The 19,153-nt window shown below is 40.0% G+C and overlaps 1 protein-coding gene across 1 annotated transcript in view; it reads right to left on the reverse strand.

The window, feature by feature from the left end:
- Positions 1-14,746, reverse strand: part of LOC127430099 (short transient receptor potential channel 4-like) — a 33,447-nt gene extending 18,701 nt beyond the window's left edge. The window contains exons 1-3 of the mRNA XM_051679570.1: positions 14,518-14,746; positions 13,522-13,948; positions 258-776 (exon numbers count right to left, since the gene is read on the reverse strand). Of these exons, the coding sequence (XP_051535530.1) occupies positions 258-776; positions 13,522-13,899 (897 nt within the window). The 5' untranslated portion in view covers positions 13,900-13,948; positions 14,518-14,746. The remainder of the gene's footprint in view (positions 1-257; positions 777-13,521; positions 13,949-14,517) is intronic.
- Between the last annotated feature and the right edge of the window lie 4,407 nt (positions 14,747-19,153).

The raw sequence follows: 19,153 nt of genomic DNA on the forward strand, positions 1-19,153 counted from the left end.
ACTCGCTCGGGCTTTCAAGAAACGGGGAAAATTTGCAGACTTTAAAAAAATAATTACATGTGCAGGACGTTTGCGTTGTAGGGATGTACATGCAGATTTCAGATATAAAATCGGTGATTGAATGGCTTTTGCTCACTCACTGAAATGAGATGCTTTCCTATTAAGTCAATAGGGACACTGGAATATGGCGGTGCAGTGGCTTCACTGTTATGATGTCATGAGCAATCCAGTTCTATATTAAATATCAGTGGCTCTACCTCTTTCTGGCGGTATTTGATGGCCAATTTCAGGCGAGCCAGCTCATTGGTGGCCTCATCCTGAAGTAGGTTGACATCGTCACGGAAGTTAAGGATCAACTCCAGCTCTCGTGAGGACCTGGTCTGGTCCAGAAGATCCTTTGCAAAGCGTTTGCACTGATGAGAGAGCTCCTCGTACTCGGCTTTGAACTCGTTTTCCACTTTGCTGAGTTCCTGGAGCTCCCAGCTAAGCTGGAAAGCGGTGAGGAAGGGATCCTCGCTGGATATGGCGATGAGAGAGGGGCTTGCCAGGGCCCTGTAGATGTTTAGCCGTGAGCGCGAGTGTCGCAGACTGTCCACATCTGAACTAGAGACACATTCAACACAGTTACAGCGCACCTCATGAGGCTGTGGGACTGACACACCTTTCTGAACCAACATCTTGATGATTTCATAGTTGTTGGTGTGGGCAGCCAGGATGATGGGGGTAATGTCGGGATTGAAGTCTGAAAACTGTTTGTCGAGCAGTATGGGAGGTACCTGGTGAAAAAAAATGGAAGGGCTTGGTATCAGTTCTGTAATCAAAGGGCATAAATTTGTCTAATGATACATTGAGCGAATGCAAATGAACATACAATTATAACTATTTACAATGCTTTGCAAGAGACCTTTTAACTGGTTCTATCATTTTACTGAATTTCAGAGATCCTACACTGCAATTTAGAGCCGAGATATTTTTATTTCTAAGTTCTGAAACACAATATTTATTATTATAATATGGCTCTCTGGAATACTTTTTTCTAATTGATCAATTGCAGCATTCTGCAGTGTAATATTTTTGTATAGTAACCACTAAACTGTATAATCAACCATCCAACCAATTTCCTACATAATTGTGCAAGTTTCATGTCTTTTGAATCACTCATCTTTCTTCTCACATAATAACATAGTCTTAACTCAAATTAATATTTCACATCATGGATCATACTGTCAGCTGGTAATTATCACAAAATTAACCCCTTCAAGTCCCCCCCAATAATCAGATATTGCCAGATTGTCCCTCCCAATAATTGATATCCTTGTTGCTGTTCTGCTGCAGTCCATTATGCACCGCTGTCCAATTTTCATTAAGATGTTGCAGGAATAACATAATGGTTTAAAAAAAGTTTAATTTCCCTATCTGTCACTCACTCGACGTTGTGTCAATATAGTGACACTAGGGGTCACTCTTGGGAGCCCGAGACACCTCTGGTCTTTGATAAAAAGGCCAATGAAAATTGGCGAGTGGCATTTGCATGCCACTCCCCCGGACATACGGGTATAAAAGGAGCTGGTATGCAACCACTCATTCAGATTTTCTCTTCGGAGCCGAACGGTCATGCTCATTGAGCTGAATCCTACTGTTCATTCACCTCTGCTGGATCTGACGGTGCATTTCAGCGGCTTCTCCCTCCTCTGCACTGGTGCACTGCAGAGAACGCCCCTGGGCGCTTCGGCAGAAAACAAGAAAATATATTTTCCTGAAAGAGCTTTTTTCCTCTAAAAGAGTATATATTTTTCTAAAAGAGCAGTACACACGGAACGTCTTTTTAAAGACGCATCTTTTTAAAGATGCCTTTCCGATTATGTTTTATTCCTGGTTGCGGTCGTTATCTCTCAAATTCGGATGGTCATGATCGCTGTCTTTCGTGTCTGGGCGAGACCCACACGGAGGCAGCATTTGTGGATGGTTCATGTTCTCATTGCGAGAACATGACCATGGCAATGCTGCGGTCGATGGGCAATGTTTTCGTAAGAAAGCAAGCCACCCCAGCGGCTCCCCGTCCTTCTACTTACGGGTATGAGGCCAGCGCAGCTAGCACTGGGGGCGATTTGGAGACCCCAATGGGATCGTCTCCGCCGGGAATCCCCCTCGGACCTCCCATTCCCCAGCACGCTTGTCTGCCCCAGTCGGGCTTCCGGATGAGTTCGCCGGCTCGTCTCACAGAGAGTCTGTCTTCTTGTTCGGAGCCCGCGAAGATGATGAGCTCTCGAGCGCAGCATCGGAGAGCGGGCTTGTCCAGTCGGACGCAGAAGCCTCAGCTGAGCTTCCCCCTTCGGGGACGATTGCCCAGTCACAGGCCTATGCCGAAATGACAGACATGCTTTCCCGGGCGGCCGCGAGCGTCAGGTTAGAGTGGAACCCTCCGCTCTGCCCTGAACCCTCGCAGCTTGATGATTGGTTCCTGGGCTTGCGGCGCCGCTCAAAGCAGCCGCGCCCCGCTCCAGTGCCATTCTTCCCGGAAGTGCACGAGGAGCTGATGAAATCTTGGGAGGCACCTTTTACTGCCCGGCCCCGATTCCGCAGTTCCCCCGCTCTCACTACCCTCAATGGCGGGGCGGCCAGGGGCTATACATATGGATAAGGCGCTCGCGGTGCACCTATGCCCACAGAGCGACGCCACCTGGCGTGAACACCCTAAGCTCCCGTCCAAGCCCTGTAGGCTCACGTCATCCCTGACGGCTAAAGCCGGCTTGTCCAGCACTGCTGGACAAGCCGCCTCTGCCCTGTACGCCATGGCACTCCTGCAGGTCCACCAAGCCAAGGCATTGAAAGAACTGCAGGAGGGTAGTTCCACCCCAGATTTGATGCAGGAACTGCGCTCGGCGACAGACCTTGCTCTCCGAGTGACAAAGGTCACAGCGCGGTCTCTCAGGCAGACAATGGCCACACTATTGGTCCAGGAGCGCCACCTTTGGCTCAACCTGGTCGAGATGGGCGAGGCCGACAAGACACGGTTCTTTGCTGCCCCCATTTCCCAGGCTGGCCTATTCGGTGACACCGTCGAGGACTTTGCCCAGCAGTTCTCGGTGGTGAAGCAGCAGACGGAGGCAATCCAGCACATCCTGCCCCGGTGTGGCTCAAGATCCCGCACTCCATCTGCTCGTCACCAAGGGCGTCCCCCTGCGGTGACTGCACCGGCTCCGCCGCAGCCCGCCCCTTCGGCCCGGCCCCGGCGTGGAACCCACCACAGGAAGCAGATGCCACTCGTCTCACAGCCGACACCTAAGAACCCAAGAAGGCCGTCAAAGCGCCCCTGAGACAGGCGACCCAGAGACGAGGGAACCCACTCACCTAGAGCTGGTAAAAAGACCACTCCATCCCCCAGTGGAGGGCTGGGCGGAAAATCTTCTGTTGCCTTTTTGTTTGATTTTGCCACATGCCCAAGTGGCTGCGGTACCCAACAGTTCAGCAAAAGAGCGGCTTCCTTCCTCCCTGGGTCACATACCCGGTGTACACGGTCATCACCACGACTACCGTCCACGGGTTTTTTTCTTGCAGGATTGGCGTCCAGCGGTGGCCTTTCCACCCCTGAGCACCCAGCTGTGGCACACAGCCGCCCCCGATGTGGCAGTCTCCACAGGTTACAAGGACAGGCCTCTTCCTCCCCTGTCCCGGGCTGTTCCGGGGGTGGTCACAAGGAGCCAGGTAAGTGCTTCGATGTCCCTAGACTCAGCACGGCCACGATGTGGTGTGGCACCTCGAGCTCCGCCCCGCCGCGAGGCCCCACCTGCCGGTACGTACGACGACGTTGTCCCCTTGGTCCCCCTTGCGCGGAACTTGGACGCATGGCTCGCGCTTTCCAATCCATCGTGACGGCTGATCCGGACCGTCCGACTGATAACTTCCCTGCAAGGCTAACCCTATGCGATATATATCTTCCGCTAATTCCTTTCCCTGTTGGCAAACTGCGTCTTCCTTGGGCACAGCCCCTCTGCCCCAGTCTCCATGTTTGTAGTAACTCCTCCCCCCTTTGGCAGGATCTACCTTGAAGACTCTCCACATGGTTGGAAAGACCATGTGATGTATCCTTCCACTTAAATATCCCCCCTCTCTTTGGGCGAGGTGTGGTCTCCGCTATGTCTTCCCCTTGGGAGGGACACCCCCCGACTAGACCTGGCGGCCCAGTCGGATAATCCCCCTTCTTTTTTAGGGAGTGGAAAAAAGAGAAGGGGAAAAGTGGCCACGACTGGGTTATGCCTGTCTCTATCTCTTGGGTAGTCGACTTGTCCCCAAAAAGGGCTGTTCGACACTCATAACTATGTTGGGGGAGGTTACGTGTCGACCTGGTGTGCTGGTTATGAGGCACACAGTAGTCTGCCCACCACACACCGCCAGTTCACATAACACAGTTCAGCCAATTGTGGCGTTTCGTATAGGGACCCCTAGTGTCACTACATCAACACAACATCGAGTGAGTGACAGATAGGGAACGTCATGGTTATTTGTGTAACCTCCATTCCCTGATGGAGGGAATGAGATGTTGTGTCCCTCCTGCCACAATGCTGAACTACCTGCTGAAATGGCCAGACCTTATATTGGCTCCTCAGCATAAAACCTGAATGAGTGGTTGCATACCAGCTCCTTTTATACACGTATGTGGAGTGGCATGCAAATACAACTCGCCAATTTTCACTGGCCTTTTATCAAAGACCAGAGGTGTCTTGGGCTCCCAAGAGTGACACCTAGTGTCACTACATCGACACAACGTCTCGTTCCCTCCATCAGGGAACGGAGGTTACACAAGTAACCATGACGTTTTACCGCGCTCAGTAGTCTAACACCGCTCGACAATGTCATATGAGATGAGCCAATTAAATCGATGAAGGCGGGACTCAAATTTAAGATACTAAGTAGGAACCTCGTGGATTATCCCAGCAGCGCGCATCAGCAAGCAGTTCAGGTTAAGAGTGTTAATGTCATGTAAGATGTACTGTAAGTATCTAACTAAACATGCAATATTTGACCACCGTTTTATGATTGAAATTCTGTACTGACCGACATTAATTTCCAAGGCTGCAAACTATTCACCATTTGGCAAAATTCTGCATTTTGAATTTAAAATATGCCATGTACAGTACGTGATTTTTATGTCATTCATAATTGTGAATGTGAAAACATTAATGGAGCAGTTTTCAGCAAGTCATGTTTAAGACAAAGTGCAAATGTGTGTATATTGCAAAGGAATTGAATGAATGTGGTAATCTTGCAGGCTTTGAAGTAGCTTTTTAGAAAATTCTCTTGACATTGTCTAAGAAAATTATCTATTAAAAAAAAACAAACACAAAGTAGAGCATTATCACCCACAGATTAGAACAAGAACATTGTGAGACCTGTGACTTCTGTTGTGCTTTTAGGCTTTGGCAAGGACAGTGTCATATATTCTTAATGCATATATTTTTAGGTAATAATTTAAAATTAATTTAAGATTTTCTATATAATTTCTTTATCTTTAATTAATTCTGAATTTTGTACAGCATCTCCTAAGAGTCTTCTTTTAAAAGAGACCATTTTATTTTGAGTATGTCTTGTCAGATCTGCACTCAAAAAAATAAGCCACCAGTTAAAGGAGTAGTTCACCTAAAAATGGAAAATGTACTTTTACTCACTCATTTACTCACCCTTATGTTGTTCAAAACCCATATGCTGGGTTTTTTTCTTAGAACATAAAAATAGATATTTTAAGCAGCTCTATTCCATAGAATAGCAGTTTATAGTGAGCGGGAGCTGTCAAGCTTCAAAAAGGACAAATACTATAAAGCACTATTAAAGGTTCAGTATAAAGACATCATATCAGATCAGATCAAAACAGTAGTCCATTTGACAAGTGCACTATATTCCAAGCTTTCTGGGGCCATACAGCAGCTATGTGTTGTATGGACTACTTATTATATTTTTATAATTATTTTTTTTATTTTTGGACCTTGACAGCAGTGGTCAATATGAACTGTTTTTTTATGGAAAAGAGTAGCATTAGGTTTCTTGAAGAAAATATTGTGTTAAGATTCTACTGGGTATAAAAAACAATGAGGGACAACTTGAGGGCAGTAAATAATTTTGTGTATTTTTTTTTTTGCTAGCAAGCTAACACAGTCATGTAACTTTACAGTTACATCAATGATGAAAAGTAATTTAAATTATTTGTCTTTTATTTAAGACACCACAAAAAAGAAAGAAAAGATGACTGAAACAGGCAAATTGCTAGCCATGCAGACACAGTGTCTGTCTTGTACTGAGTGAACTTTAAAAATCCATGTATCTTTTAAAAACAAAAATAATACAACTTTGGGCCTTTATCGCACATCAAGCCTTTATTCAGAAATTATTGCAGGCAGCGCGTTTACTATATTAAAGGACCAAAGAGGACCATTAAATTTGTGACCTCGACACCCGTGACCACTCGTGAACTGAAAAAGTTATCTCCTGACAATCCTCTGAGCAAATAAGAAAAACACTTTGGGAGGGAAGCCACAGCTGAGAAAAAAATCATGTAAAATTGTATCTAGAGATGCCAAGGTTTATGTCTGAAAAAGCATAATAGTGACCCAGATGCAATGGGGAAATATTTTGCGGTCAGATGAGACCAAGATAATAGCCAAGGGAATATGTGACAAATCTAAAATCACCCACAACAACACACACAATGCTTACAATAATTATGGTGTTGGAAGCACAATGATGTGGAGCTGATTTTCATCAGCAAGGTCTGGGCACCATTTTAAATAAAAAGAAGGATGGATGGTGCAAAATACAAAGAAATACAACCAAGTTTAAGACTGTTAAAAAAAAGTACATATTTTTGCTGGACAATTGGTGCGTTCAAGTCCTCCTGGGAAGTTCGTACTTACGAGGTTGTAAATCATACATACAGTGTAATGTGCGTTTAAGTGATTTTAGTCGGAAAGAACAAACCTGATTTGCAATTTCATATTTCTTTTTCACGTACTTGTGAAGGCAGGAAGCTTTTTTAACACCAATGCAACAAAATGAAGATCAAAGCCAGGCATTATGTGTGTAAATAACTATCTATTTCTGTGTAATCTATTTTATCAAAGTGTGCCACATACAATGATGGGAAATGTAGTTTTGTTGCAAATGCTTGTGACTGGATAAAATAGATAAGTATAACAATTTGTTTCCACCATGATTCATAAATCAACACGCCCCCAACTTGGAAAGTCGGGCTCAAAGAAAATCCAGAGTTTCCCACAAATAATTACGACTTTGTTGTGGCAATCATGTGTGCTCAACTCGTAAATACAATCATTTCAACATGAATTGAAGGCACCAAATGATTATTCTGCCTTCAAGTGGACCTGGGAACCTTCTAACTTTGAAAAAAATAGAACATGAAGCTTAGTCAAAAACACGTTGTATTTACTGTCTTTATTGTTATTATTTATTGTCTTTAGAGCCCTCATGCATCATTACTTCTAATCAAATATATTCATAGCATGATTGAAGCAGTGAACATGAATCAGCCCTCATAATCAAACATAGGGAGGATAAATCTTAAATATGTATGCAGTATTCTAAACATACACCATACTTGGGAACACATCTGAAGGCTTCAAGCCCAACAGTCTAAAACAAGCAAATGAAGGGAAAATGGTGGGTGATACAGCTTTTAGAGTGACACAGTAAAATCCCATATTGCGTACTTTCTTGGCACAGCTTTGTTCAATACAAGTTAAGCTCAATCGACAGCATTTATGGCATAATATTGATTACCACAGAAATGTATTTAGACTCATCCATGCTTTCTTTTTTTTTCCTTTTCTTTTTACTGCAGAGACCTAGCGCGTGTGGAGGCTCACGCTATTCTCCGTGGCATCCACGCACAACTCACTACGCGCTCCACCGAGAGCGAGAACCACATTATAGTGACCACGAGGAGGTTAACCCAATGTGACACTACCCACCCTAGCAACCGGGCCAATTGGTTGCTTAGGAAGCCTGACTGGAGTCACTCAGCATGCCCTGGATTTGAACTTGCGACTCCAGGTGTGGTAGTCAATGTCTTTACTTGCTGAGCTACCCAGGCCCCCTCGTCCATGCTTTTCTTAAAAACTTTTTTTTTTTTTTTTAATCGAGGTTACAGTGAGGGACTTACAATGGAAGTGAATGTGGCCAATTTTTGGAGGGTTTAAATGCAGAAATTTGAAGCTTATCATTTTATAAAAGCACTTACATTAATTATTCTGTTAAAAATCATGTATAATTTGAGCTGTAAAGTTGTTTAAATAATAATTTTTACAGTCGTTTTAGGGTTTTAGGTTTGTTGACATTACATTGTCATGGCAACGAAGTAGTAAAATCGGCTATAACTTTACACAGAAAAGATTGTTAAGCAATTTTATCAAACGAAAATCATGTTAACACATATTGTTTATGTCTTGTGTCTATACTTTTGACACAAGGAAAGTAAGTATTTTAATGTTTACGGACTGGCCACATGCACTTCCATTTTAAGTGCTTCACTTGAACCCAGACTTTTGCTTTTTTAAAGAAAAGGACGGACAAGATAAAAAACATTTGTGGTAAGAAACATTATGCCACAAATGCTGTTATTTGAGCTTAAATGAATATTCCATGTTCAATACAAGTTAAGATCAATCAACAGCATTTGTGGCATAATATTGATTACTACAAAAAGACTTGTTCCTCCTTTTCGTTAAAAAAAGCAAAAATCAAAGTGACAGTGAGGCACTTATAATGTTAGTGAATGGGGCCAATTTTTGAACTTTAAAATACTACTTTTAAAGTATAGCCACAAGACATAAACAATATGCGTGTTATCATGATTTTAGTGTGATAAAATCACTTAACCTTTTCTGTGTAAAGTTATAGCCAATTTTACAACTTTGTTGTCATGACAATGTAATGTCAACAAACCTTAAAACCCTAAAATGCTGTAACAATTATTTAAACAACTTTACAGCTCAAATAATACATGAGCTTTAACAAAATAATTAATGTAAGTGCTTTTATAAAATTATAAGCTTCACATTTCTGCCTTTAAACCCTCCAAAAACTGGTCGCATTCACTTCCATTGTAAGTCCCTCACCGTAACCTTGATTTTTGCTTCTTCTTCATAATTTTTTTTCCTTTTTTTTTTTTAAGAAAAGGATGGCCAAGTCGAAATTAAGGTTTGTGGTAATCAACATTATGCCACAAATGCTGATGATTGAGCTTAACTTGGATTGAACCCGGAATATTCCTTCAAGAATACCAAGCTGTACCAAGAATGTGCACAAAATGAGGTTTTACAGTGGCACTCTAAAAGCTGTATCACCAACCATTTTCCCTTCATGTGCTTGTTTTAGACTGGTGGGCTTGCAAGAAAGAAGATATGTCTGCACTTCTGAAAAGACTGTGCCCAGCTCCCTGCCTTAAAACAGATAATACCCAAGCTTTCATAGTTTAAAATCGGCTTAAATGCATAATTCAGCCAAAAATAAAAAATGTTCCAAGCCCATATGACTTTCTTACTTCAATGGAACTCATAAGGAGATGTAAAGACATACAGGTTTCGGAATGACATGAGGGTGAGAAAATAATGATAGAATTTTCATTTTTGGGTGAAATATTCCTTTAAATTCCAGAGCCATATGACATAATGTACACTGCTCCATGAAGAGTTATGTGTATAATGAGCGGGGAGGGATTGAAGTGAGAGAAAATGAGTTGAGACTTTTGTGTGTGTGTGTGTGTGTGTGTGTGTGAGAGAGAGAGAGAGTAGGTGTGATTAGATGGTAGGGGGTGATTAGCACATCTCAACTGTTATCTCCTTTTCACAAGAGCCCAGTGCCCACAGTGACAAGGGCAAAAACAACTATTTAAGGAAAATAATGAAGGCTTTGGTTGGAGAGACATGTCCAGGTGGGCAGCCATACTGATTACCCACTGCCGTAATATAATGCTTTGAAACTCATCCTTCAACCAAAAATGAAAATTCTGTAATCATTTACTCACTATCATGTTGTTCCAAACCCATAGGCCTATGACTTACTTTGTTCTGTGGTACTCAAAAGGATATGTTTGGCAGAATGTTTAATCTCAGTCACCATTCTCTTTTACTGTGTTTTTTCCCCATACAATAATAGTGAAAGGTGACAGGCTAACATTCTGCCTAACATCCTAATTAGGTGGGCAATGAGCAGTTTTCTCAACTGTTGGCCATTTAAAAGTAGCAGTGTATTCTGATGGAATTTAATTTTTTGCAAGCACCAAATAAATAATTCTATTGACCTGTTTCAGTGATGTCACTTGTTTCACTCCGATAACGTGTGATCATCAGCAGAAGGAAACAATGGCGGTGTATGTAAAAACACCCGAGAAACGATATCAAGAAAAACATCTAAAATTGCTTTTGATCCATTCCAAGTCCCAGGAAAAGTTCATACATGTCTGAAGACAGCACAGATTTTGACAAATTAAACTTTTGTTGACATTTAAAGATATTTTATCCACGATTCATCTCTGTTTGGCAGCGGGTCTAATGTGTGACCGGCGAGTACACACACCCACTAGTACATCAAGTAAACATCTCTCATTCAGAAGTTACAAATGATTTTGTGTTGTTTTTTGGTCTGATTAAGTCACAGTATTAAAAAATGTCTGTGATGATCCCATCTGAATGAATGTAAGAGCTGCTTTTAATTCCTGAACAAGGCTTCTATCGCATCCAACAGCGCAGCACATTGAAGGTACTGTATATGGAATTTTGATCACTAACATGGCAGTGGTGGCGTGGTCATAAAGTGACGTCACATGAAACAGGTCAATAGTAGATGGCTCCCAAATTGCCAATATACTTCCAATTTTAAAAGTGTATTATCAACGAGAAAGCTTTTTTTTTATTACCTGTCCCCAAATTTTCATAAATGACCAGAGCAAATCAACTCATTAAGTTGACAAAATCACATAGAAGACATGGGCCGACAGCACAAGAGCGGCCATAAGATTATCAGAATTTCAGTGTTTACAAAATCGAAAGCAGACAACCTGTTCCTGTGTACTCACTCGCCCTGTTGTCGTCTATAGACATGTTGATTTAGTCATTTGCATATCATAAAGCATTATGAATGAGACATTAATAGACACAGACAGGAAGAGAGACTGAAACAGAACAGAGAAAAAAAGAGCGAGCTCTGGGACTGAGGAACGAATGATCAGATCTGCCGCTTTTCTGATTTGTCAACGGTCCATAAACATCCCATAATTTTTCTGATTTAGCGCTGCAGCTTACAGTCTATTCTCCTCAAATACAAGGCAAATCAAATGAAAACTAAGAGTGGTAGAGCGACAAGAGAGGCCTGTGTTAAATCAAAGCACTAATCACTCGGCAGGTGACATACTGTGTTACAGGTTACAATATATTTACCATTGAAGGAATATTCCGGATTTAATACACGTTCAGATCAATTGGCGGCATTTGTGGCATAATGTTGATTACCACAAAAAAAGTATTTTGACTCGCTCCTTTTCTTTAAAAAAACAAAAATCAAGGTTACCGTGAGGCACTTACGATGGAAGTGAATGCAGCCAACTTTTGGAGGGTTTAAAGGCAGAAATGTAAAGCTTAGAATTTTATAAAAGCACTGGCATTAATTCTTCATAATGTATTATTTGAGCTGTACAGTTGTTTAAATAATTTTTACAGTCAATTTAGGGTTTGTTGACTACATCATCATGGCAACGAAGTCATAAAATTGCCTATAATTTTACACAGAAAAGTTTAGTAAGTGGTTTTATCACACTAAAATCACGTTAACATGCATATTGTTTACGTCTTTGTGGCTATACTTTTGAAACAGTGAGTAAGGCCACGTCCACACTAATACATTTTCATTTGAAAACGCATCTTTATTTCAACGTTTTGGCCTTCCGACCACACTGTGACAGCGTTTTTGTCAGCAAAAACGGAGCATTTTGAAAACACTTTCCCAAGTGGATACATTTGAAAACGCCATCTTCACGTTGTAATGTGGACTTGGAAAACAGATATTTTTGAAAACGATGACGTATTTGTTGTCATGTGACGCAGTCATGTGATTCATTCAACCAAAACAATCAAGATGGCGGCTCATACTATAGCGGCGCTGTTGTGCCTGATATTCACTTGTTGTTAAAGATAAATGTTACTTTGTACAACATTCACATTTCATTCCTTCAAAGGTGACGGGAAGTTTACTCGGAATTGGTGTCCGGAGACGGAACAAGAGAACAGACGGTTTCAGACCGTACATGCAACAGCGATTTTTCGCATGCACAGTAAGGGGATTTAAGCATTTTCATACGTTTCAGTGTGGACGGCACCTTTTTGGAAAACACTTGAAAACGGCAGTGTGGACAGAGAATGTTTCAAAAACGAAAACGCTGTTTTCATATGTGTAAGGATTAATGTAGACGTAGCCTAATTTAACCTTTACAGAATGGCCCCATTCACTTCCATTGTATTAGCCTCAAAACCCAGACTTTTTTTTTTTTTTTTTTAAAGTAAAGGAGGGATAAGTCCAAATAAATTTTTGTTGGAATACACATTATGCCATTTCTTTTGGATGGAGAGAAATTCTAAACCTAATGTCTACAAACTTTTTCCATTAACAATTCTGTGTTTCTTATACAACTGTTCACGGAGACTGATGTGACATTATTTGAATGACATTTTTTTCCACGGCAGTCTATTATTGTGGTATCATTGATTTCAGATTTATCTGTACATTAAATGGCATGTGAAACCAAAACAAGCTGTTTTTGGTCGGACAACATGTCAGTAAGATTCCTGTCTAAGCGAGCAGTTCTTGGCCAGAATAAGCTACAAAGTGGACCAGAGTTTATGATAGTCAGACGTCTGGCTCTGCAACACTAATCTACCAAACAAGGTTGTTTACGTGAGGTTGATAAGAGAGGTTTTGAAAAAAAAATGTGTCCAAGGGGACCATATGAAGTCTCAAGAGCATTTATTCAAACATTATCATATCTGAACCAGACTCCAATGATGGTGATTGTTGTTGTTTGAAATGCAGATAAAATTCTGAGCAATTAAATAATTGTAAACATCTAAATTCAGATCTGCTCTGCAGCTTTGGGAGTATTATTTTTTTACCTGCTGTCTGGGGTCAATCTAGGGTAGTTTGCTGGTAACTAAGCCCATTTGCACCAATTAGGCTGGTCTGGTTCGATGGTTTTAGAGGGGGGTTTGGCACTTGTCAGCCTTTCATGGTGGGAGACTGACAAAACCAGCTGAAAACCAGCTTGGCCATGCTGTGAGAACAGTTAAACCAGCTAAAACCACCAAACGACATTAAGGCTGCATATGCTCGGAGTGTCAGTTATTTTATTAAATATCTTATATATGGAGATAATTTGTAAAATAACTGGTTTGTTGGCCAGCTGGAGACAGAACTATGGTCTAAGAAAAATTGTTAAAAGTACAGCTCCTCACACATCTTCCACACCTGTTTCTCCCCGCTTGGCTTCTTGTGGTTCAACAGGAGCTCCACGGCTCCCACCACCTCTTTCCGGATGGCGTGGAGCAGAGCGTCGCCGACATACACGTTGAAGCTGAGGAGCAGTTCAATGATCTCCAAGTTCTCATTCTCAATGGCGATGAGCAGCGCCGTGCGCCCCAGAGGATCAATGCAGTTGATGTTGATTTTGAAGTAGATCTCCGCCTCTTCCAGAGCTTGTTTCACGCTGGCATAATCGCCATTCTCCACGGCGCTGAGGTAGGACTTCTCCTGCGCTGACAGCTCCGTCTCGGCGCGCACAATCCGCAGCGGTATGCGATCCCGGTAAGAGGAGTTATCCGTTCTGCGGTAGTACAGCTGGGACATTATTACTCAGTCCACCAAAAAACAATTGGAGAACGAGATCAGAGGCAACCTAAAAGATAAACACATAGGTGTATATACGTACGGGAAGTGATATCCAAGTAATTTGATGGCTTTTTAATAACATTAAATTGGAAAAGTGCAAAAGGGCTTGGCACAGCTGCATGGAAAGTCTAAAGATACACACATAAATTAGATCTGAAATCGCTATATCTAAAGAGTTAACATTGTTCCTACACAAATGATGTATTACTGTAAAACATCCCCAAGCGCATCTTTAATGCAATCTAAAACGATTTTGCACTATATAAATGGGCTACCTGGTGGTTTGAAATAAAGCAACACTACAAAAAAAAAAAAACAAAAAAAAAAAAAAAGGCTAGGTTTCCGAATTACGCATGCATTATGCAAAGATATCACCATGTCACATAAACTTGAGTAGAGAAAACTGTAAATGTCATCATTAAAGAAGCGCAACTAAACTAAGGAATATTAGCCTAAATGGGACCCAATAACATTTAAATAATTCGCATTTAAACGGATGAGGTTAAATAAACAATGCAAACCCTTGGAAAGAAGTCCATATTTCAGCTGTGCGCAGTCTAAAAACCCAAAACTCACCTTGCTGATGAATGAACTTTGAGTCTCATATTTGAGCAGCAGATGCGACTTCACCGATTAATCACAGAAGATAGCCTACTTTTGAAACAGTGACTGCAACCAAAAGAGGATTTTTGCGCATGGCGACTGTGCACTGTGCTGCTACAGACGCACCGCTGTAATCCTTTTGGAACTGAAACTAACCATTAAGCTCCAGTAGACGGGCGTCAATGTCCACAACGCATTATGATACTTCCTCTTGCTTGTTATTTCAGCTCAGCTGAGCCCCAGTACTGACGTAGAGGATGGTTTCCAAATTAGTAGCGGTATGAATTACGTAATGCACGTGGTCCAGCATAGAAGCGCGTTATGGTAATCATAACTAACAATACAATGTGATTTAAAAAAGTTTTTTTTTTTTAAGCTCACTCAATAAAGGGACTTTTTTGTGCGTTCTCACGTTGCGCAATGTTAAGAATGATACTGCGCGCACAAATCTGGAGAGAAACAGCCTGCGTGCGCCATTAACGCTGTAACTGCATGGGAGGAAGATGTTTCATACAGTCAATCACAATCAACTTTAAAGACTGCCAAGACTTGTTAAAATGTTAAACGAGTTTCCTTACTGCGTCATGTGTTTCCTTTAAGGTTATCTTAGGTGGTTTCTAGAAGCAACATGTGGTATCTAATTTAATAAAATTAGATTAAGGCAGACACAGGCGCAACTCTTTTTTTTTTTTTTTTTTTTTTTTTTTTAATATGATATGCAGCTCTTGTTTCCCAGTGAGCTTCTGCTTATAGTGGGGGCATTGTTCTAATATCTAATGATATAGAATAAAAGCTTTTAGACTGCATAACCTCATTTGTCTAATGTTCTAAAAACCTGAATAAAGTCTACAAATTTTAATGGGTCTTAAATAAAAAAACCAGTGGTATTTGTTAGTGTGCAAAAGGCTATAGACTGTATATTTAGGCAGAAAGCTGCTACTGACTTTTAAGTGCATGCAATATTTTATGTACAATATGTGGTTTAGTTGGTAAAAGGTCAGTGCCCAGTTGAAAGCTCCTTAGAAAACCCTTAATAAGGGATTTTTTTAAAGGGCTAGAATTGAAAATTGTCATTATATGCTCACCCTCATGTTGTTAAAATCTTTTATGACTCTCTACGTTGGAACACTAAAGGAGATGTTAGGCAGAACGACAGCCTCAATCACCATTCACTTTCATTGTATGGAGAAAAAAAAGATGCAATGAAAGTGAATGGTGACTGAGACTAACATACTGTCTTGTGTTCCACAGAAGAAAGAAATTCCTACAGGTTTGGAATAACATCAAGTTTAGTAAATGATGACTGCAATTTCACTTTTTGGGTGAACTATCCCTTTAAGGGTTTTTCTGCAACTGAACACTCTGGGCCTGCAACTGTAACACTGTTGATCCCAGAGCAGTAACCATAGACATTAAGATGTACATGTCCTCCACCCAATATTTAGATTAGTGATCAATCAATATGGATTTTTTGGTGACAGATTGTCAAAATCTTACCTTTGGTTCACGCCAATACATATTTGGTAATATTCTTGTTTTATCCCCACAAGAAGTGTTCTATGATCTATACTGTTGTATATTATTTTTTTTTTTACTTAATTGTCACCTTTAATGGGGAAAAAACAGCTAAAACCTCCCAAGCTTTGGAAACAGCTAGGCTGGTTGTAGCATCTTTTTTTTTTTTTTTTTTTTTTTTTTTTTTTTTTTGCAGTGATATGTTCCTTTATGATTTAGAGTTATTCTCAGTACCACATTATAAGTCAATTTGATGAGTACAAAATCACAAATATCAGTTAGGCTACTTGTTTGTTAGAAAAACAATATTGCAAGAAGGTGATAAATCATTGTTTAATTGGTTAGTCATTGTCTGTCCTTCAATCCAATTAAGAAGGAGAGGCATTCTGTAGAGAATGGCTCTCAGATATCTTCAGTTAATAATGAGTTTGCAGCACCAGTTAATTAAATTATTGTTGTTAATAATATCCTTAAATATTGTTCAGGGCTAGACCTATATCTTAAAAATGCAACATAAAATATGTTTATTTAAACATAAAAGTACTTACATTTTGAAGCTGATTCCACAGACTAAGGGGGTCCATCTGGAACCCAAAAGGCAAAAATGTCACTTCGGATGAAACTAGTGAAATCAGTCTCACTTTGTACGGCATGTCAGCATGTCTCTGTTCTGACACTTCCGTCATGCTGAGTAGTTTGCTCAAAAGGCAGAAAATCTGTGCGAACATTCAGAATAAAATTTTGTTTCTCTTCCTGGTTTCGAGTTGTGTATTATGTACTATTTCTAAATTTATTGTAAAAGTGAAGTGTGTGGTTTCTGTGCCACTAGTACCATTACACTGAATTTCAAACAGGTTTCCAGAACACTCCCAACATCTGCCATTGGCTATCCAAACAGATCCGACCTTAAACTCACGCCATTGGTTGAGCCAGTGTCATGCAGGTTGAGATGCTCAAACAAACAGAGCACTATGGGGAAGAAGGAAAGTCTATGCTTTTTAACGATATATGATGTTATGATGTTTCTAATCCAAACCATAGTTGAGATATAATGATTTAAAATGTTGGCTGATATAAAATTTAAATTATTTTCTTTTTACTTTAGTGCATAAAACTCAAGGGCAAAGTGACTCAAAATGATGAAGCATGTTGCATATATTAAACTTGGATAGGACAAAGTATTTTAACATTGAAAAAAAATACACACTTGGCCTTTAAGTTTTAACTAATTATATGAGAAACTTGCAGCATTTTTAGCAGACAGTGAAACACAGGGATATTCAACAAAGGTTGTTTTTATCGAGTTTGAAACCTCAGGCCCAATGTGTTTACAACCAACATGGGGTGAACATAAATCAAACTATTTTGAGATACGCAATAGGCATACTGATTATTTGCATATGATTAAAATGGCATGCATTGCTTCCAAGTGGTATGTAGGTTAATATCAAGTTTATAAAGACAGAAAAGTTAAACAAAGGAGAAGTAGGGTGAATTATGGAAAATTGAGCCACTTTTTGACATAGACATTTGACATTAAGTCCAAGTTACCTGAATTCACCATATTTTTTGGCAAAACAAGAATGCTTACTGTATTATACAATATTAAGGCTGTTTGTGGTGGATATGATCATCTATTATAAGAGTGAACAGGTGGACATATTCTTGATTTGTAATGTAATCCTTATTTAAGTGTCACACGTCGTCAAATGTCTCTAATGTTCTCCACCCCTCTGTTCATGTGTGCATATAATTACATTTGATCAGTTTGATAGCAAGATTATGTTTCATACTCTCTGGCATATGAGAGTCTGTGTGTTTCAGCCAAAAAATCATGAAGTAAATGTAAGGATGAACATTCTAGAGTGAGCCAGAGCAAACTGCTGTTTGTTCACTCCTTGTCATCTTGAGTGGGAGATTTGTAAGATGCTGCTTGTATTTTATCATTCACTTTAGAAATAACTTTTAGTCTGCCATCTATTAGCTTATATATACTGTTAATGCATGAAAAATTTAAAACATAAACTAAAACTGTAGCTGCAGCTTAACTGCAGTGTAACTGCAACATTTGTTAAATATAGATGTTGAGGATTTTGTGAAATTAAGTATAAAAATAGCTCAAAGTATTTCACATAAAGCTCTTATCTGATAGCACTGCACAATTTTTAGACAGGGAAAATAATGTTATCTGATTTTTGTATTAGTAGACTTTGCATTTGCAAGCTCTTCAAGGATCTCATGGATTGTTTCATATTTGAACCCTTGGGGGGAATAGGGATTCTGTGTGCTCATTTAACTTGCAGTGCATTATGCATGTTTGTGCAACTCTTTGAGGGAAGGATGATTGGAGTTAAAACAATTCATCTAACTGAAACCCAGAGAATTACTCATCAGCTATTAATAAATAAAACTTCATAAGCAGCTGACATTTTGTTAGGTACTTCAAGATTATATTAAGAGGTGCATGTTGAGTTTAAACACTTTAATTTTGTACGGTATACAAAAGGTGTTTTGTACCTCATAATTATGGGACTTAGTAGCATTTAAATGTCTCTAACTGTGTTGCCACTATAAGGAAAGCTATAAAATCTCATTTAAACCTTAAAATATAAAATAATAGGATAAAAATCAGAAATGGCCAAACTGATACCCAGGATAAATTTGCTATGCATCACCACAAAGATGGACTGAGGCATTTAAAATTAGACCAAAAATAATCTTTAGCATAATTATCATCCATTTTACTTAATGTTGCATTGATGACCAAATTATGATGTCACATGAATACTTGTTGAATAATTAGAAATGTAGTATATTTTGTTTAAACACAGCTGTGCTGTTGTAAGTCCACTTAAGATTAGTTTAGTGTCAAACTTCTTCTTACTTGTGTCATGCATCAGATCCTTTTTAAAGTGCAGCAGTTTGGAGGCAGTCCTTGGCTTGTATTCTGTAAGCAAAATACTTTTTGTAAACCAGGGCCTGGAAAATGTTTACTTTACTATTGTAATCAGTTCAGTGCAGGTTTGGCTGTCTGACCAAACCATGCAGCTCTGTACTTTCTATTACAAAATAGCTTTTACCGATTTTAATCTTA

This window comes from Myxocyprinus asiaticus, chromosome 39, assembly GCF_019703515.2.
Source record: "Myxocyprinus asiaticus isolate MX2 ecotype Aquarium Trade chromosome 39, UBuf_Myxa_2, whole genome shotgun sequence".
Lineage (NCBI taxonomy): Eukaryota > Metazoa > Chordata > Actinopteri > Cypriniformes > Catostomidae > Myxocyprinus > Myxocyprinus asiaticus.